The sequence below is a fragment of the Strix uralensis genome, chromosome 3 (genome assembly GCF_047716275.1).
Source record: "Strix uralensis isolate ZFMK-TIS-50842 chromosome 3, bStrUra1, whole genome shotgun sequence".
NCBI classification, from domain to species: domain Eukaryota; kingdom Metazoa; phylum Chordata; class Aves; order Strigiformes; family Strigidae; genus Strix; species Strix uralensis.
Window position 1 is genome coordinate 125,141,120 of NC_133974.1, and position 25,060 is coordinate 125,166,179.

The window sequence follows — 25,060 nt, forward strand, 5'->3', positions numbered from 1 at the left end:
GGGGGAAAGGGCACAGCAGAAACACAGCACTGTGGCTGCATTCGAATTCTACAACTCCTGAGCTGCATTTCAAACTTTACTTTCCAGCTCAGCCTTTACCTCCAGCTCATGCTACATTACTTTCTCACTGTCTCTCTGAGAGAGACAGAAAAATCTGAACAAAACACAGCAGGCATGTGTTTCTGCCTCTGTGTGTGTGTGTGTGTCAAACAAACAAGATAATTTCATGCATTAGAAAATATGACAAGTACAATTTACGAATGCTTGATCAGAGTGAAGCAAAGCCATGAGTCAGCGATGCCATAGTTAACGAGTGAAAAACTATTCCATCCCATTCCATGTTCTGTACACGGCTAGATGAGGCTGTTATACAGAGGCAGGAGGTTGTGCAGCCACTCCCCCATTACACAAATACACTTAGTAGGCAGTGCTCAACAAAAGGGTGGGGGCAAGAAGGTTACAGCTCCCCAAGGCTTCCTAATAAATCCACCTCTGCTCAACATTTTACATAATGATATAAGGCATTACATTATTATAAGCAGTGACATCATAATAAAATACCAGAGTGCTACTCAAGTGGCAAGGAACACCTAAGATATATTTCTATACATGTAATTCAGTTCCTGTATTTTTTAATTATAGATAAGAATTTAAAGTGAAAATAATCATTCATTCCATAAATACTGTTGTAATGGATCCCTGGCATATAATTAAGAGGCCTTTAATTTTAATTTTGTATACTGAACGCCTGGTTTTGGAGGTATTCCATATTCTCTGTTCAGGGCCTATACCTGCAAAGCTCTAAGCTTCTATTTTAGTGGAAGCTGAAGATGCTGCATGGTTTGCAAATTTAAGAACTCAGCTTTTATAACGATGGATACAAGTAACATGTCTGTGTCAAATACGTTGCAAGCCATTTTCCTTCCTTCTAATTGCAAGCCATTTCAATTGTGCTGTCAGTGTTCTTTGACCCATCTCAGGTTGCAGCACCATTTTCTAACCCATACTTGCAATACAGCCAGTAATGACAGAGCACCTTCTTTCTAAAGTGCCCGATACCTAAAAGAGGGAACCTACCACCACAGCATTCAGCATTTTCTAGAAACTGATCTCTTTGATGGTAGAAAAATAGCCTATAACCTCACTGATAATGTGAAAATGGATGTCTCCAGTTATTTGCAACTGGATATACAACCTTTCAGCCTACAGTAAAGATTAAAATCACTGGCACATGATTATTACTAAGTGAGGATAGCCTTTCTGAAAAGGTAACTGTATTTCTCAATTCTAGTAAATACAGACACTCACGTCTTTAAAAGTACAACAATAACTGGCACCTTTTTGGCAGACTCAGCAGGCAGGTCAAAGATTGTCTCAGCATGTAGAATGAATTAATATTTCTCTCCCAAGAGTGGGTCCTTCTAGAAAAGGCTTAAGGCACATTGGTGGGGCATTCAAAAGAAAGCTGGAGAAGGGGGTGAAAACTTTTGTTTATATGCACATTTTTCAGATTTAGATCTAGAAACATTTAAGTGTTTTAATGTTTTAATCGTCTATGAAAAACTCCGCCCTTCCCTGTCCATTCCTTGTATGTCTGGTCTCCTCTATAGCCCACCACACTCATCCTAAGCTGTCTTCCCCCATTTCGCTCTGTACTACCACTCTGCCCTTTTGCAGGATTCTCCATGTCCCTATCCCTGCCTTTAGGCCTTCATCCCCAATTCCTCGTCTTCTACTCATGCTGCTAACCCTACTTACCTCACTCTTCCTACCCCACTTCTGAGTTTCTTCCTGTGTGTTTTAGCTCCTTATCCTCTAGATTTAACTTCTGTGCATCTGCTGCTTGCTGTCTCGGAAGCCCAAAGGAATTGTGTCAGGCTCTGCTCTATTCCAAGAAATACTTTTGGAATATCAGCCATACTTATAGTGCATGTAATTTAGGAAGTGCTCTGTTTCCTCCACTTCTTGCTACAACAGGGTACAAAGTTATCACTTTGCTTTTGCCTCCTCATGCTCACAAGTAACAAATATCCCCTAGTGGTGCATCAAGTTGGCATTGACAGTTTACAGTGCTTCTGCCTTCAAGTCTTCCTGCTTGGTCATGCAGACACATCTGCAGTAATAAAAATGCACTCTGAAGATTTACTAACTATTTGTAACTAGCCTGCAAGTATTTATGCTAAATGAATAAGGGTAAAAAAGTGACTAACTCAAATAACAAGGGTTGAGACAGAGAACTGACTTAAAATGAGGCCTTCCTGACACCCAGATATAGTTGCTGCCTGACAAACAGGTAGTGGGAGGACTACTCCATTTTCAGAGTCCTCATGGGCATAATACGGTGACTTGAAAAGGCCAGAGCATAATTCTCTTCTTGCTTTTCTTCCTGTTCTGAACCTACAATTGTAAATGCAGGCTGGCAGAAGTGGCTTGCCTTGCTGGCTCCTCACAGACAGATGTAATAGCAGCAACTGCAACTTTCACGTCCCTGAAAGAATTAGTAACCATTGTGCCTCCCTCTGATTCTCCTAGACATTGCATTGTGCCTAGATGGCATTCTCTCACCCAGAACCATTGCTCCAACAAATCTGTAGTACTTGCTGCTTAGCCTACATTCAAATCATTCTAGTCACTTAAAAAAACATCTAAAAGGAAATAAACACCAATTAAGGCACAGCCACTTTAATACAATAAAGATCAGCTCTGAACATTATTTCCTTGCTTTCTATCAGATAAATCTCCCATTTTTGAACATTTCATTTTGTACTTAGATTATGTCTTCTCAGATAAGCTTTAAGCATTACCATCTGTTCTGCAGCAATCACATGATCGTATCACTCTGATTCAGTTGAATACAAATCCCTTTGACAATAGGGAAACAGCAAAATAACACACATTTGTTCCAGAAACTGCCACAACTGTAGATTGTTCAAGGGCTGCTTTATAGTAGAGGTAAAAGACACAGGGAGACTCCCCTGCACAACTCCTGTCTGTGCCCCGTACTGTCCAGGCAGCGTTCTGGCACTGAAGCTCACTGTTTGCTAGGGGGATTGAGTCAGTGTTTCAGCTGTGTTCAGCAGCCCCAAGGGCTGAAAGCTCAGCCAGGGCCCCATGCCTCTGCATGCCTGCTAGCATTTGGAAGCAAATCCTGAGTCAGAGGGAATACACCTTTCTCTTGCAGATGTAAGAGCACTATAGTCACACCTCTCAGCAATCTCTGAGGCATTCTTTCTGCATCTGTCCTCTGCAGGCAACTGGCCCACAGCCACTACAGTTGGCCATTGCAGCAACAGATCTTCCCTGCTGGTTTCTAGGAGAAAGGCAAAAGCAAGAGTTTGTACTCACTATTGTGGCTACATCTATTAAGAAAACTCCAGTGAAAGGCTGGTGCATATTATGCAGATATTTGGAGCATTCTACTTAGAATAATTTCCCCATTGGAATGGGGATGCTATTCAGATTCAAAATGCAGAAGACAGTATAAAATACTTTCTCTTTAAGATGTGAAAGAAGCATAAACTGTACCATCAAAGTCACTTGCACTTCCTAGTTTTGCATAATCAGACAATGTATATAATCTGGGAATCACTAAAAACGGGTGCATTGCAAGTCTTCTCACTATGTCCATCTACACTCCTCAACAAGGCATTACTAACATTCTATAATTCAGAAGGTAATGTCTCCTTATTTTCACCCACTGGATAATTATCAGAGGGAATGTTTCATCTGTATTTGCAGTTGAACACATGAACAGATTAAACTGCTGTATATTGATGTTTATAACTGATTGAAATTTAGGATATTAATTTATTATGAAGGAAAAATATAGCAATAAACAAATATACTATAAATTCTAGCTGAATTTGGTATTATGACTTGTCTAATGTCATATAATTTCCAGGCAAATGCAACATTTCATTTTCTCCTCTTATTTTAATGGCATTGAAAATTCATTGAAAATCACTGGAATATGAATCTCTGTATAAGAACTTTGAGGATGAGAACAACAAAATACTCAAGATTTCAATGGTGCAAAGACAAAAATGTCTTGGACAAAACACCATTCATTTGCATTTTAGCATCTATTTAAACTCTCCAAGTTTGTAAGCTGTTTCAATAGTTAAATCTGCAAGCAGTTGGTGAATGTAAATCTCTCAGAAGCATGTTATCTTTTTTCTATCAAGCTAAAAGGGAAAGGGTGATTCGTTTTAAGTGCATTGGTGATAGAAGAGCTCTGAATAGCATTTTATCTGCAATACTGTACTTGAAAGGAACGAAGTGCAAGTTAAACAAACAGTAACAATGAATGCATTTTTTTCAGGGGTGGTCCTCTCGGAAAATGTTAACCACATTAAAGTAGATAGTTACTGAAATATGCAATCAATTTTAAGTTGATAGAAGTTGAAACTGTCATTCACCTGAGCAGGTGGTGGAAGAACCTTCTTGCATATCTGCTGATTTGGTCCCTGTACTCCAGCACAGTTGTATCCAAGAGGGGTCTTGTTGGAGCATAAAAGGTTCCAAGGCTTGCCTCAAGCTGTGCTGTGGAGTTCAAACACAGCAGCAATGAAACAAGTGAAACTGTTTCAATTACAACAGGTTGCTCATGTTTGCAGTCAGTCAAATTCCTCAAACACTGATGAAATGTGATGTTGTTGCAGGACAGATGAAATTAAAATATGACAGATTGTACAAACACAAATGTGCATATAAACTTTCACTTTGAGGCAGAGTTGACAGGGACTTTGAGCAACAGAAGCTGTCAAAAGGATGAAGAAGTCTATAACACATCAAGTTCTCACCAGCAGCGTACAATTAAAAGTGACTCATAAGAGTAATACAGTTTGAACAAGCTTGTCCAGTAGAGATCAACTCTCAATTAGCTCAAATCATGTTTGTCCTCTTAGGCAAACAACAGGGAAGTTCAGTTTTTCAGGGATTGTTGTGATAGGTCAGCAGGCGACAGAACCCTTCTTGTGATGGCCTTGGGGTCTAAGGAACCTCCTTCAGCCCACAGTTTTCAAAAACTTTAAATAAAAGGATCTAGAAACCCTAAGGGTTTGACTCACCTACAGCGTGTAGTGGTGGGAAACAGGATAACCTCCCTTGTAATCAATAAAATAAAGCCTTTTTGTTACAGAAGTTCTCTCCGCTTTAAATAGTTTCTGACTACTATATGCCCCAGCTGGAGCTCTTAGGCAATTTTCTACATGTTTTTCACACAAAATTATAAATAATACAAGAAAGTATACAGTATATGTGTGTCCCACATGCTTAGGTGAAAGGAAATTTAATGATAAGTAATATTTATGTTATATGTCTTCTGCTTGAGAGTTAACACATAATACAAGTGCTTATAGGCAGAACAGAGAGTGTTTGCTATATATTTGCTATATAGGTTCTCCTTTCAGAGGGAATATGCAAACTGCTACGGCTAATCAGAATTTTGTGTGGGCTTTAAAAGCAAAATATAACCTATTGTCTCATTAGGCAGACAAAATCTCAGTGATGTGCTGTTATTAACGTTTGTTTGAACTAGCCATTTCTGTATTTAGTGATAATGGTTCTTTATTTCCAAGCATAGTTACATTTTATTTTATTAGGCTTGATAGCACTAAATGTGCTAATAGTACTGTGTTAGGAACACAATCAAACTGTTAGTAAATTAGGCTTTGCATTATCTTAAATCTAGACAGTAAGATAAGTTGAACTTTAAAGGCATTTTCTCTCAAAGCAGCAGTCCATTTAGATTAAAATTGAATACAGCAGTACCTTTGCAAAAACAAGCCATACTCTCTTGCCATTGCTGTTTTCTTGACAGCATGAAATATTTCAGCGTACATGGAATACGAGTAACTGCTAGCACAGTTATAGATTCATTAGATAGCCCAGCTTGATGTTGAAGGCAGAATAAAGATCTCAAAGATAACTGCCCCATCACTATAAATAAAAGCCCCCACTGGGTTTTGCTAATAAAAAAGAAAACAAATTACCATGCCAAATTTGTTAGATTCATATAGAATAACTCCTGGACAGAATGAAATTCCAGCTGCTGTAAACAGTGTTAGGGAGCTGCATGGGGGGAAAACACACAGACATCTATTTATAATGTGCATATTTTTACAAGAGTTTGAAAATCAGCCCTTTTCATGGGTACTTTTAAAAGCATGTTTTATTTAGAATTGATACGCTATTCTTGCAATGCACAGATTTTTTTAATCAGATCCCCCGAAATGGGATAGCTGATGGCTTGGCAGCAACACAGGACACCTTGGAGTTTTTCTATCATCAAACACACCAGAATCCTAAGTATTCTTTCTTGCCACAAAAGATGCCTGGTCCCCAGCTGTCTGCCTGCTAGACTGGAGGATAACACCTTCACTAAAGCAAGGCACTTCAAATCTTGAAGTCTATTGAGTTTCAAGATAGACAGCAAATCAAGAGGAAGGCATCACATCAGGCTTCAGCAGAGACGAGGCTGAACCTAAAATTCATCATTTCTTGTGAGGGAACCCAGCTACTACTGCAGGGGGCCAGAAGATTACAGTGAGGACAAATGCTATAATCCTAAAGGAGGCAGCAGAGGATAGTGTATTCAAAGCCTCTGGATCCTGTAATGAAAGAATGACCCTTCAAAAGCACCTTAAAAACCATACTAAAATCTCTTGTCCCCATTGCAGGAAAATGTCCCTCCTTAAGTTGGTGCTGTCTCACTATGAACATATAACAAATACTCCAGTCCTATGTTAACTAACACTAGCCTGTAGCATAAGCTAAATTTATGTCGTGTAATAACAGTTACAGAACATGTAAGATACTGCTACATATATTGTCATGCCTATGCCATACATAGATTAAAATATGCATTATTTTAGTATCACTATTGAGACAAATGAACTAAAATGCAATCAATACATTGATCCCCCTTTTATTGAAATGACTTGTCTACATATGACACTTGGTTAGGGAGTACCATAATCTGGCTGACTGGATTCTCACTGTTGTCTTCTTTATAAAGTCAAGAAATATATTGTCATAATCCACATATGAATTACAAAGACACCACAAACGTACATTAAGAATACAATCAGTCCCTTACCTTCTCTTTCTGGTGTAAGTTTTTGTTTAAGAAGGTGATTGACAATGGTACTCAAGCATATGTAACACTGACAACCCATCGTGTTCCAGTTCATGGTGTTCAGGACGTTAATTGCCTCGTGTATCTCATCGTAACGAATATACTGGTGGATGATTTCCACAAGGCCCAGCTGTCCTCTTGTGATCACACCTTTTACAGGAAATATTAAAACCAAAGATAGTGTTATGAGTATGCAAACCAGTAGCTGACTACTTTTCAGCACAGTTAAAAATAATTGCTGTTGGTTAAAATTATGAAGTTTAAGTTAATTAGTTTCATTATTAAATTTTTGTGTGAGATAGCTCCTTACTATCTTGGTGTATTTAGACTGAGTGTGCTTTGGACAGCGGAGAAAAACCACCAGTGAACTTCACACATGGAGGTTGAGCGAATGTGGCCAATATGTCTTAGTGACATCATGCAATTAAGTTTGTTCTAAACATGGTAGAAAAAGCTTATTCCCCATTTATCATTATTCTATTGGAAGTAATAAATTCATGTTCCTCGCACCTCCTTCCTGTGCGGAAATACTGCTGGACAGCACTAAAAAATAGCATTTTTCTCACAGAAACATACTTCTGTATACAAGTTTACAGCAACTCAAACTTCAAAGCAGCAGTTACTCAAATACTCTCCATACTGCAATTGCTCTAGAACTTCCTTCTAGCTTGGCAAAATTCTCTAAGTGAAGTATTTCTTCTGTGAGAGGGTATCACGAAAGATATCAACATTTAGGGACTGTGAATTAGTTGCACAGGAAACCAAGAACATGCTTGCCATAAGGGAAAAAAAATCACTCCATAAGAACATGATTTATCCACAGCACTCTATCTCTGAAAAGTAGAAATTAAAAAACTCTCAAATTTTCTTGACTTGTAGGTCTCAGCTTCTGAACAGAAAAGGTGACTGAAAAGCTGCAGACAGTAATGTTATTTATTGTCTCCGACTACCCATATGATCGTGTGACACAGACCACACATGGCATTTTAGCAGTTTTTGCTTGCTTTGGGTCAATGTGCTAGAGTATTCATTATTACTACAGCTCCAGGTATTAGAAAGAGACCAGAATAAATTTACTGTTCCCCACTCTTTAAATAAAAACATAATGTTATTTTTTTATTTTCTCAATTTATAATCTGATGTTGTTTGTCAAAACTAATTTTAAGGAAAAAATTCTGATGAGAAAGGGAATAAGCCGAATTTCAATATTGATATTAAAGCCATAGGACAGCTGGGGGAAAAAAATCTGGTAACAGAGAAAAGCAGATCTGATATATAGGAAACATACCTTGCAAAATTTTCATAAATATAGTTGTCAATATGGTTTGTGAATTAAAATAAGATTTGAGGAAAAAAAAGTAGGGGAAAATATCTAAATATAGCTCCAGGGCAAGTAACCTGCTGAGAACTTGCATATATAGATGTGACACTTTGGGGGGAAAAAAGCTTACTTTTTTTTTTTTTTTGTAACAGAGAAATACTTTCATTTTTTAATGTCATTAAAGAAAAGACATGGTTTTCTATTGTATTTCACTTTCCATTTGCATGTATTAAAGTCTATGGACATTATACTGAGTAATAGCCATGTTTAACCTGTGTATGTGTGATAATATCTAATTGTTATGGTAGACTTTATTCTTCCTAAATGTTTAGTGTTTTCAAAGTATTACATAAGTTGGGCAATCTTCACATTAATCACTAAGTGAAGATGAAAATACTCATTTGCATGCTAATTAAATATAATATTTAAAACACCTTTTGAGGCCAGCAATGCTGAACCACTGGCACCAGTACCAAGTTTGGAATTATCCAAGATCTCGGCTGACATCATCGACAAGAAGCCACGATGCTTTTGAAAGTTATTTTGGCATTAGACACCAAAAATATCTGCCATTAATGTTTGAGAGCAAATTTAATGTGAAACTTTTCCTGAAATATATCTGGTTAGACAGCACAATGGAGAATCCACAGAACTTGTCCAAAATCATAATATGTCAGCTGGAAGTTAAAAATATATTTGCCTATTCTCATTGACATAGTTTCTTAACAGATTTTTATGGGAAACAATTCCAAGCCATGAGTTAATTATGGATTTTATTTCAGTCCTGAATGTCTGTCTGGGTTTTGCTGTCATGCTGTCCATGCTGTCATGGACCCCTAGATTTTCCATATAATTTATATTTGCATTAATTCTTAAATAGCAGAGACCTAAAAGCTGCTGAGGTTGGGAAGCGGATCTGGCTGCTCAGCACCCCATTACCTTGGTAGTGTGGCAAACTGAGGAGAGAGGGGTAAAGCTGAAAACCAAGATGCAATAGAAAACAGCATATTTTGCACAGTGGACTACAAAGAGGAAGGGAGGGAGGGACAGAGAGAGCTTTGCCTTCTTCCTAGAAGAGATTTTACAGTAATTATAGAGAATGAATTTTAAAATGTGATAACTTTCAGCTGTAGAGGTCAACATCTTCCCATTTGGATGCTAGACTTCTCCTGGGTGGTGCGCTTCCAGGCAACCTGCTTGGGAAAGAGGTGACAGCCAACTCACTGCCTAATTGATTTAGGAACGGTGCCCAGGGAGACAGTCCAATTAAGTTTACAAGCTGGCAATTAGCAGGAAAGGCCTCTAAATCCCTGCACTGAGAGCCTGCTTGCCTTCATAAGAACATAAATGTGCTAAAGATAGCAAAGGGAAAGCTGTGCTTTCTGGAAAGCTGTTGTGAGAAAAACCCACAAGGGAGGACTGAAGAAAAGCAAGGTAGATGTGGGTAGAGTGCCTTCTGCTTGACAGGTAAGAGGTAATTTAGAGGGTTTTTTTTAATGGCCAACATGCACAAAACCATCAAATAGCTGTTATAATTAGTGTTCTGGGGTACTCTGCAACTATTAAACCTGACATTGAACATAATGCAGCTGAATTATCTCAAATAATAATTTGTAAACAGTTTTTTATTAGTTCTTTTGGATAACAGTAATAATCTAGATCAGCTCTTTAAAAACCATACAACTCTAAGTCAATCCAACATTTTTTTTGCTAACATCCTATTATATTAATTTACCTTTTTGCAGTGGCATACTTAGTTAAGTTTTTTAAATTCAGCCTTTCAAATGTTTAGGTCTGCAGCACTTTTAGACAGGATTTTTCCCCACAAAAGCACATGCGTGTCTCAGTAAGTAAAGAAATAAAGTAGATTTTCAAACCTTACTGTCACCTAGTTTTTTTTTAAAAAAAATGCTTCTTCCTAATCTCAGTAGCTTTATCCAAAAGAATCATAAAAAATTTCTGCAAATATCCACAAAGGCAATCCTGTTTCCTTGGACAGACAATGGACAAAATGCTAAAACTTTCCACGATAAGTATATTTGACATGCCTGTCTGCCCTGCTGAAACACTGGCTTGGTAGTCAGAAGATTTAAGCATGATTGTTTTTTTAGCTCTCACAGTGGGTTTGTACCACTGTAACTTGCCTGACTTGAATGGAATGAATACAGTTCTCACTGATGAGCAACTGCAGGGGTTTTATTCTTAGTTCAGCCACTGGCTTGTTGCGTAACTCTTTGAAAGCCTTTTAGCTTTCCTTTACTGCTTCTTGTTATCCTGTTTGTAAAATGGAGATAGTTATGGTTTTACTGTTTTAGGGTCTCCTTACACCTAAAATAAGAATTGCTATATAAATTCCAAAATTAGTATTATTACTTCTCCTTTTATTCACAACTCCTGGCAAATTAATTGAGAGACTGAACTTCTCTGAGGGTTATGAAACCTTCCTTCTTGTGTGAAAAGTCTTCAAGGAAAGAAATGGTGTAGATTCATGTACTGATGTCAGGAAGAACAGAGTACTGGGACAAATATACATTGTAACGGGAAGGGCAGTTGCATCATACACACAAAAAAGTAATTTAGGAAAGAAAATAGCATTACTATTCTATTATTACACATAGCTTATTTTAGCTTGTTAGGGGTATTACTACAGAATGAATACAATTCCTCAAATTATATACTGCAGATTAAAAGAATTTTCTGTATGAGAAATTGTTATGCTTCGTTAGAGTAGCAGGAACATAATGGAACCCTGATCCAACAACAGATCATATAGGGTGCTATTCTGTCAGACCCTATATGAAAAAATACTAAGTAACTGTGAATCATAATGAACTCCTTGGTTCGCATCTTCAGATATCACTGGAACTATGTACTTTTAAGGCTGTGGTCCCATATAATAATAAAATGAGGGTGTTTCAAGTTACAAAAAACTTGTGAGGTACAGACATTTCCTTGAGAGCTCAAGGTCCAACAGACATGCTCAGTAACTTACCAAGTTTAAAGTGAAGTACTCCTAAGGGTCCTTTGTCGAATCTAACCAACAAAAGATCATGAATATCCCTGCCGTCAGTGCTGGAAGATGCAACCTGAGGAGCAGCCCACTGGATCTGGATGAGGCTGCTAGGCACGTCAAAGTGTTTACTGAATTGCAGAGTTGCCTCAGGTGAATAGTCTTGTGCCAAGAGCTGAATTTTAATTGGGGACAGTGCTGTGTCAAAAAGTTGCAGCTCCCCTTGAGAGCTGCCAACCATGAATATGGCTCCGGAAGGGTGGTAGCTTATTAAAGCAGGCAGCAGTTCTGCTTGGGCTAACAGAGTCACTTGGTTGTAGGCTTCATACAGAATTACTGACGAATCTTCACAACCCAGGACGAGTTTGTCTTCTGTAACATCTCTGCAACAGCTGATGGCCTTGGATCGTAGTGGTATTCTGGTGACTGCCGCACACTGAATTTTGTTCCTAATACACTTGTAGATGCAGCTGTCAGCCATGGGCTCTTTGTCTGCAGAGATGGAGTGCTCTACCGTGTATACCTGATAAGGCTGATTAGTGCTGAAGGTAGCATCGAGTGGATCCCATTCTGTACGGACGTAGCTCAGAACCTGAAGAAAAATCCAAAGCATTTTTGTAGTCACTTGTAACAATTTGTTCTTACTCTGAAGATTTAAAAAATAAGACTGCTGCAAATACGCTTTCTCATGGGTCAGTAAGCTGAAACAAATACACATTTTAGAAATGGAGTTGTAAAATCTACTGATTTAACTTTTAAAAGGTTAATTCGTCTGATTAAAAAACCCTGCAATATAGTTTGAGCCATATTTGTCTGTCCAGAGAATATAACAGGTTAGCAGAATAGAAGATAAAAGAGGGGATGGTCCTAACAGTGTTGGTAAGAGGAGAAATGAGCAGCAGATTGATATAAAAGAATAACTGATTATTCACAAGTGGGGTGGGGGAGAAATCCTAGAATTTCTGGAAAAATTTATAATAGGTTACTCTGAGCATCACAGGTAGAGGATTTTTGATTATTTGCTCTGGGCCATGGTAACAGAAAATATTACACTGTATGGTATAAACAATGGCATGTTGAAACACTGTATGCTATACATTGCCAGATGAGTAGGTGGTAGATGTTCTTTGGTGCCATATAGCTTTAGATGCAGAATAAATGAATTTGTGATAGCAGAGAAGGGGGACCATTTAGGGATACTTGAAGGTTGAATGAACTGGAAGAACACAACAGCAGAATATGATACAAAGACAGCAGCTGGCAAAAACCAGGAATTTGTAGCGTGGAAACACGGGGAGTATCAAAAAGTGATGGAGGCAACAGTGGAGATCAATGAAGATTCATGTCCTAAAATATATTTGAGTTTGAGGTGTTGTACAGGACTTGAGCACGGAAACTGTGGGAGAAATACCAGCTGTAAATAAGTAACAACTGAGCTCATGAAAAGCTGTTTAGCTGAAAGAGAGAGAAAACGAATGTCTCTAGAAGAATGAGAGTAGTGGAAGTTAGACAGAAACTTGCTGGTGTTTGTTCACGCAGAAATAAAGAGTGAAAGGAAAATGTCAAACTGAGCCAAACCCCACCCTCAGGTATACCCATAGCATTCTTCACACTATAAACTAAAGCTGCTGACCTGCCACTAATTTTGGAAGCCCCTTCTTTTGAGTCCAGGTGGTATGCAAATAGTATTTACACAGAAAGGGGTAACAAATGTGATTAAAAGGCAGAGAGAGGGCGAGGGAGGAAATCTGGAAATTTCAGGTTGAAAACAGAAACGCACACATAATGTTAAAGCAGTTTGAATTTGATTTTCAAAGATCACAATACCAACTGAACACATAATTTAGCCATTCATCCTGCAAAGGAGGAGAATAAGAAATTAAGATTTTTTTGGCATACCACTCATTACTTCAGAAGCAACTGATGAATTTATAAACAAGTTATTTGGGATGTTGATGAGACTGACTAGGGTGTTTTGTTCTGACTGTTTACTTACTTTGACAGCAAAAGGGTTTCTCATTCAAAAGAAAGAAAAGAGGACTATTGCAATTCTATGGCTGCAAACCAGCTGCCAGTTAATACAAATATCTTAGCTACTTTAAGATGAGTAGTTAGGGACATGCAAAGAACCACTTAATGCAAAAGCATCTAATGCATCCAATGCATCCAACCTGTGAAAACCAGGTAGACCAATTTCAACAGAGTAATGATCAATGCAAACATATACCAAAGAGGAAATAAAAGATTAAATTACTTATATAGTCTGAAAAACATTTTCTCACCTCAACCATTCCCTCACCAATGACTTAGCCTCTGCAACTAGTCATTTATGCCCACAAAATGTGCAGTGGCTACCGTGCAGATGTTAGAAGTGCTGAAATGTGTAGCTTAGTAGGGTGTTAAATTGCAGAGCAAGGAAACCTGTAAAAGAGGTTATTGTGGATAAAGGATTACTGTGACCACAGAGCTCTCTAACCCCAAATAAAGACAAGGTGAAGTGTTATTGTTTGTTCTGCAGTTTTCCCTAAGAGTATGTATAGAGACCTAGGTAACTGCCTTTCAAATATGTGAAATAGAAATCTTGCCCAAGCAAGTCTTCAAAGCTTCCATAACTTCAGTGAAATGAGCCTTGAGGCCCTCTGGGACTCAGATTTCTGTCTTCCTGTGGCAGGTTTCAATGCACTGCATTATTCATCTACATATTTTGATCCAAAACCAGTGTTCCTTTCTGGACATCTCTTCACAAGCTACAAGAAAGTCACAAAGATCCACACAATAATCAAGCCTATGAGAGATGAAAGACTGAAAGCAGTATTAAATTCTGAAGAGAGACTGGCCCTGAAGGTTAAGACAATAGAGAAGAAAACATGTGAAACATGGATTTTACAACTCCATAGGAGTGACTGTTGGAAAACAACAATGGAAATAATCACAGAAAAATAAATGTTGTCATCTGATTGTTTGAGAGTCAGCAAGCAAACTGAATCCAATGAATAATTTTGTTCTGCCTTGTTAGAGCAAAAGTGGGACAAAATGTTGCTCACTACTTTGAATTTAAAAGAAAGTAAAATCTTATATTTTGGAAGGCTGATTTAATGAGCCTTGAGAAGAGAAGCTTCCTAGCTTCACATAATTTTGAGAGCAAATCCTTGAAATGAAGTCTAGGGTAGGGCTGGTTGCTGTATAGAACACAGTTTTTCTCTCCTCACAGGAACTTTTTCCTAGTTTAGAACTATCTGCTACATTTCAAAACAAAAGTTTTGACATAATGTTTAAACAAATTAGGCTTAAAGGAAACTTTTCTAGACACTACTGTTCATATTCTGGCTGAAAACAAGAGAAACATTTCCTAGATTGGAACAGATAAGCTGTTTCTTATGCATCAGTGGCCTCATGTGCCTCTTGGAGGAAGAGTACCAAGCTGAGAGACCTCTTTGTTCTGGTTTCCAGTTTTGCTGAATGTAGTTGGTATTTAGCACTCTGAAGGGGAAAAAAGTGGATTTTTCTCTTTCGTCTGAGAGGGAAGATTTGAGTTTCTCTCTCAGAAATTACTTTTGTTATTAATTCTTCACTAACTGGAAAAATAAAGCAGAGAGACATACAGACTACAGAAATATGTTAATAAGGCTAAGATAATGCTTTTGAGAGATAAGAAGTCTAACAATCAAAACATCTTTTTTTTCCAAGAAGATGGTTCTTCATCACCTGCCAATTGTTTTTCTGTCTGGTAAGTAGCCACATGCTAGTAAATGCAGTGCACATAGTGCTTTAGCAGTCCATTTAAAGGAATCTGCTGGGATTCCTTCCCGGTGAGCAGGAGTTCTCTGGAATCCTGAAGGGGAACATTAAAACTGCTATGTATCTTTAAGTTAACAAAACATTTGCTTGGAGAATGGGAAGGCAAAAGTTGGAGGAGTTCCCTCAGAAGTGGGTAGGACAACTGTAGGATTTGTGGAGGAGGGGACAGGGCAGCGGATCTAAAAAGACCAAGCTGTAATATCACATGTTGGGGTGCATAATCCACTCAACATTCAGTGCTTCCCATAAATCTTGGGCTAAGCATTTAGCCTTGGATTTCAAGGGAAGATTTTTGGAAGTACTTTGCATGAAGTAAAAACTAATGACTTTCTGTAAAATAAATAAATAAATAATAAAAAAATTAAGATGTCCCTTTTAGTTTTGTGACATGTACGCTACAAAAATATAGCAAATTTATTTAAATATTGTCCACATAATTTATGCATATTTCCCTTATTAATGTGGCAGTCATGCACCACTACTGCACATCTAGATTGTTTTCCCCTTGCAGTACTGGCCTGTGCTCTGCAGTATGAGGGATACTATATATGTCAAGTTCTCAAATCCTAGAGGCAGAAATTGTAACAATCCAAGTAAAGGAATCTGTTAATCTTTGTAAATAAGGGGCCTAAATTATGCTAGTTAAAATACTTTCTTTCATTTTATGTTTGAAGTATTTTGCAAGAGTGCTGGGAAAGGATAAAGTCCACATATCAAAACAAATAAAGAGTTTTAACCAGTAGTTCTTAAGCAGAAAATTGGCTTACCAGCCAGATAAAAAAAGGAAACAAAAGAAACATAAGCTTGCTGTGACTGAATTCTGTGTCTTTCAGATGAGAAAAATATTTGATTTATTTTATGGGTGTTAAAAAAATGCTTATTTAATTTCACACAGTGGGGCTCCAAATAACAACAAACACTTTAATTAGAAGTGTAGAGTGAGAAGTGTAGTACACACTAGAGTAAAATAGTTTTAAATACAGCACTGTGAAGATGGAAGAAAAAAGCAACCCTATTTTTAAACATTTGTTTAAATGCAAGGCTCCTACTCTAGGTTACTTATTTGGCTGCACTGTATTTATAGTCCCATGTGAAATCTTATTATTTAGATCTTCAGCCAAATTTTATTCTTATTTTCTTTCAAAAATTATTATCATCATCTCTATCCCATATTATTCATTGAACTTTTAACCCAACGTGACATCAAGGATTTTACATTCTTTGCTATATGTGTGTGAGAAGTATTTGAGCTATTCAGACACACACGGTAGATGTTTTTCTGAGTGCTACAGTAATTGTAGGATAGCTCACTCATAAAAGATCTGCTGTGTTTATTTCACAAGTTTGATGCACAATGTGGAAGCAATAACTATTAAATATTAACTCTTGGGAGAAAGAAAAATAATATTCTCTTTCAGGCAAATTATTTTTTCCACGAGACTGAAGTATAATTTCAGTGATTCACACTAGCACTAAATGGAGTGAAAATAAACATGGCAAAGACAGATGCAAAGTATTACAGTAACTGAGCCCTGACATCATCACCTCCTGTTAATTTATGTTTGCAGAATAAAGTTCATGTTGATTTTAACATGACTTTCTCTCAAAGCATTTAATCCAAGGATGATTTCACATCAGATCCTATTGATTTATAGCAAATTGTTTCAATGATTTCTGAAAGATTCCTCTTCTGTTTTTGAAATCAAAATACCAGTATCATCTCCACAGGGAGACAATTTAAATAACATGCTTGATCACTGGTACTTCAACAAAGAAGAAAGAAACAAACCCCAAATAATTAAATAAATAAAATGGAAAATGGATGAGTTTACTGGAGGAAACCAATGCACACAAGAAAGCAGACAAAGTTTCAACAAATAAATACTCCTGCAGCAACGTGTATGCCTGTATATAAATGTACATCACACACCAAAGCAAAGTCGTATGTTAAAGAGAAAAGGACTTTTATTTCTTCAGGGGACAATTCCTCACCAAATCTTACAGCATTCAGCATAGCAAACCCTGATCTCAGGGAAAAATGAAAGGAGTAAATGCAGTCAAGATTTGCAAGGAAAAAGTTCCTTCTGTTTTAGAGGAATAACGTCTAACTTTAGCCTTAATAGCAGCAAATGTTAAAACATAAAGCCACACAGCACAATTCAAATCAAATTGATAGTGTATTTAAAATGGAAAATATATTTCCTCCATTAAGTTGAAAAGCTGCTTAAGTATCCAATACCCCAAACACTGTATGTGCAATGTGAATCATCCCAGTGCAGAAGAGTAGTTACAGGACATTATCATGATGAGGGTTGAATTGTCTTGTCCCAGAGCTATTCCTGTCCTCATCCTAATAAGCACTCTTCTGGTGGGCAGCAAATCACTCAGAAAATCCTTCCAGGGAGGAAGGAGTATCACTTAAGTGCCCCATTTACCTTTGCTCTGCCACAACAATACAAGTGTCAGTAGCTGGCAGATTTTCGTAGGTCAGCACCAAGGTGCTGTAGAATGGCTGTGGGTAGCACACATTCATTTCCTCGGGCTTCATTTACTTTTTCATAACTCCAATACATCAAACAGCTCTTTATGGGCTAGACATTCAGCAATTCCTGCTTTTCTCTTAATTCTAGATAATAATGCAGTTTTATCCAAGCAATACTACTGTTTTCAAGTAAAATGTTGGTGGTATTATTTCACTACACTTCTGTTTGATAAATGCTCCAAACTGAATCAGTTCATGCTTCTCATTCTTCTTCTGTTGACAATAATCATTTATTGGGAGAAAATTCATATTATTGGTCAAATATGATAAATATGGATTTACTTTCATGCATAACAATGGCATGCCATGTTTTTATTCCAGGTCTTTACCTGAGGAACACTACAAAAGGTAAGGGAGTAGAGGCAAAGAGAAGCAAATTCGCATGTGTACACAGTAGTTTTGTGGTATCTGATCTAGAGAGTAACTCTTTAGAAGCTGTCTAGAAACACTAACTACGTTTTTTCTCATGTTTAAGCTATCAAATGACCCTAAGAAGTTAAAGGTGTGAAGTTAAAGTTCCCCTCCAAGACTCTGCAGGGAAAAATGTACCTCAGTGAACTGCAGATTGGGGGTTGATGCTACTTCTAGAGCTGCTGGCTTATGACAACCCCCATCTACGCACAGGAATTTAACTACTGCCCATAAGGAGCGCTAGAGAAGGCAAGAAAAAAACCTAAAACAAACAGTACCATAGATTACACATCATGGATACACAGGGGAAGCGTATAGGCAGAGTGTCTTGAGCCTTACAGAGCAGCCCACTGAGCATCCAAGAGATAAGTACATGGAACAGACTAATTGACAACCAGCAAGACAGTTTTTTACCTATATATGACTAAGTTTTCCATAGCCTTGGCATATTGTTTGGTATTTTATTGACAAATACAGGAAAAGAAATGTCATGCAAAGATCTCAGAACTAAAATAGACAAGTACAGGCAAAGAATTAGAAAAGGAAAAGCAACTGAACAGTTAAATTCGGCAGTTCTGCTTTTAAAAATAATTTTCTTATATTTATATTACAATATGGGCTAAATTAAAAGGATTATGAGTTTAGGCCTAAAGGCTCAGTGAATGCTTATTATCATTATTGTGTTAAGCACCAGTGACGTGCTTGGGACTATACTAGACAGCCTCAGCCCTGAGCAATTTAGAGTCTAAACCAGAAAAGGATAAAACAAGGTGTACTGAAAGATGCAGAGCAATGCTGTAGTTTGGAAACCTCCCTACAATATATAGAACGAAATGGAGAAAACTTTAAACTGACAGGGTGGTTTCTGTGAATTTCTTAGAAGAAGTGAGTCTCTAAAAAACATCTCAGGAAATAGAGACTGCAAACTGCTATGTTGGCATTAGGGAGCTTTCTGGAAGACGTGGGAAGGAAACAAAAGGCATGGGAATGTCACTGTCAGAACCTGGACATACAGAAGTCATGGTAAGAAATAAGATCTGAAATGTAGTAGGATGAAGTTTCATAATATCAAACTGGCACAGGGACTAGGCTGAAAAAGCTTACAAAGAACAGACACACATTTTAGCTACCAGAGTAATTTTTATATGTGATTGGGCATAGCTGCAGGGGGAATTGAGAACTGCAGGTGTATATCAGGCAGAGGAGAGAGATGAGTCAAAGATGACCGCTAGTGGAGAGAGGTCAATTGAAAAGAAGTAAAGAAGGCAGAACTGGAGGTAATTTAAACTTAAATTCTACAGTGACTAATGACTGAAATAGGAAAGAAAAGCTGTCTCAGTGAACTTTTCTCTTTTGCTTTCAATATATAGAAAATCCCAAGGGAAAAAAGCATCACTGAAATTAATATTAGTTATCAAAGTAATAATCCCAAGACATTAAAACATTTACATCTTCCCTAATTAAAGAGAACAGGATGTTGTTTATAAGAGCAGCTTATTCTAAAGTATTCCTTACGGTTTTTCCCTACAGGGAAATAGCCTGTAATAGCTACTCCAGAACAGCTATTCCACAGCTGATCCTCAAGTTTGTGCTTTGCTCCCACAGTCCGTGCCTTTTTAGTCCATATTAGTAGTGCCTTAAACTAAACTGAAAATAAAACTCCAAATACAGGAGCATCTATACAAGATGCTAGTCCAGAAAAAGCTTTCACATTTTAAATTCAGGCTACAGTTCTTTTCAGAGTATGCCTTCAGAGATTAAGTGTTTACCTAACATAGGAAACTGGATTCAAGAATTCGTAAACAGATTAAATAAAAATGAAATAGATGAACTGGAAACATCTGCCTAAAAGTGTAAGCTAAGAAAGTGTCAGGAAGAGGGTCAGCTTGTAGCCTTGTTCTAACTTGTAGCTTACATTCCCACCTGTAAATGGGGAATTTTGACTTTTTCTTTAAGAAAAAAATTGGTCCCTGATTTCATCAATACTCATAGCAACAATTTAAGCAGCATCTGGGTGTAGCTAATATTTTATAATAAACCACTTAAAATAGATGTAAAATGCCTATCAGTTAAAATTGCAGACAACATAAAATAATTGCATTAGACAAGCATGCAACAGCTACAGTTTCTAATTCAGACTAGTTTTCTAGTGGTACTCTTGACACTTTTATTTTCAGTGTTAGCAGCTTCAAAGCTATTCCATTATAGAGACCTAACTTCCTTGCTACATTTCTCAGATTGCCAGTTTTGGTGTGAAAACAGTAAACATACTATATAAGGTGCTTTTTTCATTAAATAATGACCCTTTGTTTTTAAGATTAGAATGGCTGATCTTCCTTTTTAATGTTTTTATCATATCTGTTCTTTATATCTACCTGAATATGCATTTAAGTTGAATAGCTATTTCTTTAGCAAATCTGAAAAATCATGTAACAAGAGAGTTCAGCACGTTACCTCCAGTTTGCCATGTGCACACCCTAACAGCAATAGGTTGGCTCTGTCCCTCTCACAGGAAATAGGAGACCAAGGCCATGCTCCATCACTAGTTGCTGACCACCAGCAAATGACCATATCTTCCACAGAGTTTATTGCCAGGTGACGTTTCATCCTTCTACTTTCTGGTCCAAGTATATCAATATAAGAAATCTGATGGAAGAAAAAATGCAGGAAATATTTGAGGTGATAAAATAGCATAGTAGGAGCAATTGGGAGCATTTACTTTGGATGTGTGAAAGAGAATGTATATATACACAGGAGACTGTGTACATATATCTTCATATAGGCTGTCTGTAAATGTAAAATATATCTCCTCAGTCAGAAAAAGACATGCTCACACTTTTATCTATGGGGAGGGGATTGGGAAGGAAAGGAATGTGAGTTAAGAAGGAATTTACTGCAATGACTCCAATCAATACCAAAATGTACAGTCATGGTTGCTTGACAGCATCGACCTACACATAGGATTTAAGCTTAGCCACATTAAATGACAAGTTTTGCAAAGCTGACCAGGGAGCTACGGCTACTGTTTAACACACAATAAAATATTAAATATATTCTACAGTGTTTTAGCAAACATATCTTTCTCTTTCCTCCCTAAATTAAGGAACCCAGATACAAACATCCGCTTTGCAAGCAAATATATACTTTTCTGCATAATGTGGATGAGCTACAGCATCATGCGTAAAGTTTATGCAGCTCTTGAGAATTGTGCCTCTTTCTCAGGAAGGATTTGTGGAATTTATTATTCAAACTCTGTTATTTTGGAGCATGGTTATTTGAAAACATGAGCAGTGCACCATCTGGGTGACACATGCCAAGGAAATATAGATTGCACCGCATTTCTGCTTAAGGAATTAATGGAAGGTTGATAGCTAGGGGAAAAAAAAACTATCTTGCCATTGCTGGTCAGCAATAATCGAACCACTTTCTGGGGATTAAGCGCATGGCTAAGCCTACTGGACCAGACACTAGCAAAGGGCAGGGGGTCTTCTTATCAGAGAAATGCTTCTGGAGCCAGTCTCACTACATGACAGATTGCTTTCATATTCCTGTCTGCAAGGCAACAAAGGATGGCAGTAATGCGATAATGCCAGAGTGCAATGGGTGTTAAGAACCCGTTGCATTTATGTATTGTATTTAGTAAATAATCAGGCTCATCCAAATTGTGATCTCACCACTCAACCAAGGCCATTAAAATCAAGGTTAATGCTTTAATAATCCTTTGCTGTTTTTTATATGGTCAAAAAGAACCCTTTTCTATTTGCATGGTCATAATATTATTGACCTCTTCATCCCCTGAATACACATCAAAAGGAACTGAAATCAAAGTAATTACCAATGTTGTTCTCTCATGGTAAACATTTAACTCCTTGCGCTGTCTCCTCCTTCAGTAAATTGAAATGGATTAAAAAACCACAGATGGGAAAAACTTGCAAAAGGTCAATATTTTCAGAATATCCTGTGTTTTACTTGCCAAAATACTTAGAAATTTAAAGATATAACATACATAAAAGTTAACAGGTAGCTGCTACTTGAATTAAAACTACATATAAATAGTTAATTTGGTGACATTTATTAAGATAGAAAAACACAAATACTTTCACAGATATTAATCAGTCCTGTATTGCAGCGTTAACTGTTTATAACAATTTCGCATGTAATTAAGAGCCACAAATATTTTGTAACCGTTTATGTCTTGCATTAGACACAGCAGTCTCAAACATGGACTAATGCCACTGAGAAAAGGCAAATGGTAATAGTTGTTTTTATATTTTGCTGGTCTTCAAGGCTGTAGTGATTCATACAACAAATAAGTCTTCCTTTATTTTTTCAAAGTGTAAATAAAATCCAAGGTGGTATCATTGAGAAAGGAAGAGGATAGAGAAAGTAATTCTTCCTTTTACGTATGTATTCTGTAAAAAACCCCAACTTTTGGATAAATATCAAACTGCAAGGAGGAAAGTACGGTTGACTTGTTCTTATTATTAATAGCACTCTGGCAGTCCAGTACTGCCTAGTCTTCCCTGCCAATTCTGCCCACCACGAGGCTGGACACTGAACAATGTGAAGTTGCTTCTGTCCAGGTACCAAAGAAATTATGTTAATATGACGTTTAATTATATCATTACATATGATTGTAAGCAAGCATTTTCCTTATTTTAGAAATGGGAATTTAAACCCAAATACTACATACATTTCTCAAGGCTACACCAAAAGTCAGAGGCAGAAATTAAGGCTACACTCAAATTTCCTTAATCTTAGCTCCATATTTTAATCCTGTGGTAGCTCTATACCAGTGCAAGCTACATTTTAATTCAATTCATCTTGAAAAAAAAAATCAACACTAAGGAGCTGGTTTTTTTTCTAAAGCGTGTATTGTTACAAGTTTGCACATTTGCAATTGAGGATCATCTTTTGTTTCTTTTGTTACTACTGATAGCAACACTAGTGTTGACTGTGTCTGTGTTCTTTTCGCTTTTGAAAGTTTGACCAAAATCAGCCATGAAGAACTCTAATTCAATGCAGAGAGCTGACATAATATTATTGCACTAGTGAATAATACTTTCTGCTGGCTCACACTGGTGCAATTTTGAAGATAATAAAAATTATATTTAGCTGCCTAACTAGCAAGCCTCACACAAAAGAACATTCAATTAAAAAATGCAAATGCCTTTTTTTGGCTGGCAAAGAAATAATCCATAGTGATTCCCACTGATTTCAAGAGAAAGAAAAGTTAACATCGAACATGGAGGCCTTTCTAGAAGCTCAGCTGTGTCAGCAAAGAACTGAACATAACAACCCTATTAAGGAGTGCGGCAGATATTTCTGGTTTCCTAGGGCAGAGAGAGTTTTCTATGGATTAGGCTTTCCTTCTTTCCCAAGAAAAAATGCCATAACCATTAGATCCAAAATGTGCCCAGCAATACTCAGAATGAAAATATATCTTCTAAACATAAATTAAGGAGCTATGGCCCTTACAATTAAATGATGAAGGCAGTCTTTAGCTCACCACAGCTTCTTCGTTAAAGTTTAGCACTATTAAAAAAAAAAAAACCACCACACACCACGCTTGCTTCTAAAGCACAACCTTAACAAACACCATAGGCCAGGCACAAGCGCACATAATTTTAAAGTAAACTACGTATCAGCTCAGTTCCTGGTGAACAGTGAACTGTCTCAAATCCACGTTATAGAGGTTGGATCAATCTCGCAAACACAAGTCATTGCTGAAAAGAGGCCCTGAACTGAAACAGCCTGGAAAATGTATTAGATATTCATCCTAGCAGAAAGTATTTCTACCAAGCAAGTTAAAACGTATTATGGCAAAACTTAAATTAAACACATCCTTAAAAAGCTTGCCTTGCAGATGCAAACTCCCTTATGTGAGGAAGTAAATTACTGAGGGGTTGTCAAGGGGAAAATATTTGCTAGCACAAGACTGTTTTCCTTAACATTTATCCAGTCTGAAATAAACACAAACTCTCGCTTTTACTCACTACATCTTTCTACCTTTCTTGGGCAAAGGCTTGTCTCTTCTTCATTCTTGCACTGAATTGCATACAGCCCCTTTCCTACTCTGCCTCTTCAACGTTAATTGCCTTTGGCTGATTATTTTTTCATACTGTTGTAGTGCCAAGTACTTCCACCTAAGGTCAGCAACTGCCCTGATGCCAAAGAGCTTATGGTTGAAATAAGTTACGTCTACACAGCCCAATCCACCCAACATACAGTGTCATTCAGCTTGAGATGAGCTGGTTTCTACTGACATCCAAACCAGCTAGTTTAAAGCCAGCTCAGCTATCTCTAGACTACCTTTCAACTACTGCTGTGACTGTGGTACAGAAGGGCTGGAAAAAAGGAGTATTTTAATCTTCACTGTGTAAGTAGTGAATTGAGATACAGAGGCACCAAAAGTCACTTGCCTAAGGTCACATACATAGTTTGTCAGTGGTAGGAAACTCAAATCTATATCCTGAGTCCTGGCTCAGTGGCTTAATTGTAAACCAACTCTCCTAACAATACCATTACTGTAACTAGAGGGAAAATTAAGATTTCTGCAAAGAATTACAACAGTCTTGGAGCCCAGACAGATGACTGAATTATCATAGCTTCATGAGTTCATGTGTATCAGCTGAGCCATAGTAATTGACCATGTGTGCGTTTTTAGCCCACAGCAAACAAGAGGTAAAACACATTAGCTTAAATCTTTTACACTGAGGTTTATCATTACAGATTTTGCTTCATGCTTGTTAGATGCTGAGAATGTGCAAAGGGTCAGTTACTGCTGCTCAACTGACACAAGGTAATCTGTTAAGCAGGGGTAACTCAACTGTGTGTCTG

At 37.4% G+C, this 25,060-nt stretch overlaps 1 protein-coding gene across 4 annotated transcripts in view; it reads right to left on the reverse strand.

Annotated features, from left to right (window-relative positions):
• The window catches only part of WDPCP (WD repeat containing planar cell polarity effector), a 157,312-nt gene that overhangs the window by 61,154 nt on the left and 71,098 nt on the right, over positions 1-25,060 (reverse strand). For all 4 annotated transcript variants that reach the window (XM_074864905.1, XM_074864906.1, XM_074864907.1 and 1 more), the window contains 4 exons: positions 20,675-20,866; positions 11,452-12,061; positions 7,100-7,288; positions 4,419-4,542 (listed from right to left, as the gene is read on the reverse strand). In XM_074864905.1, coding sequence (XP_074721006.1) covers positions 4,419-4,542; positions 7,100-7,288; positions 11,452-12,061; positions 20,675-20,866 — 1,115 coding nt within the window. The remainder of the gene's footprint in view (positions 1-4,418; positions 4,543-7,099; positions 7,289-11,451; positions 12,062-20,674; positions 20,867-25,060) is intronic.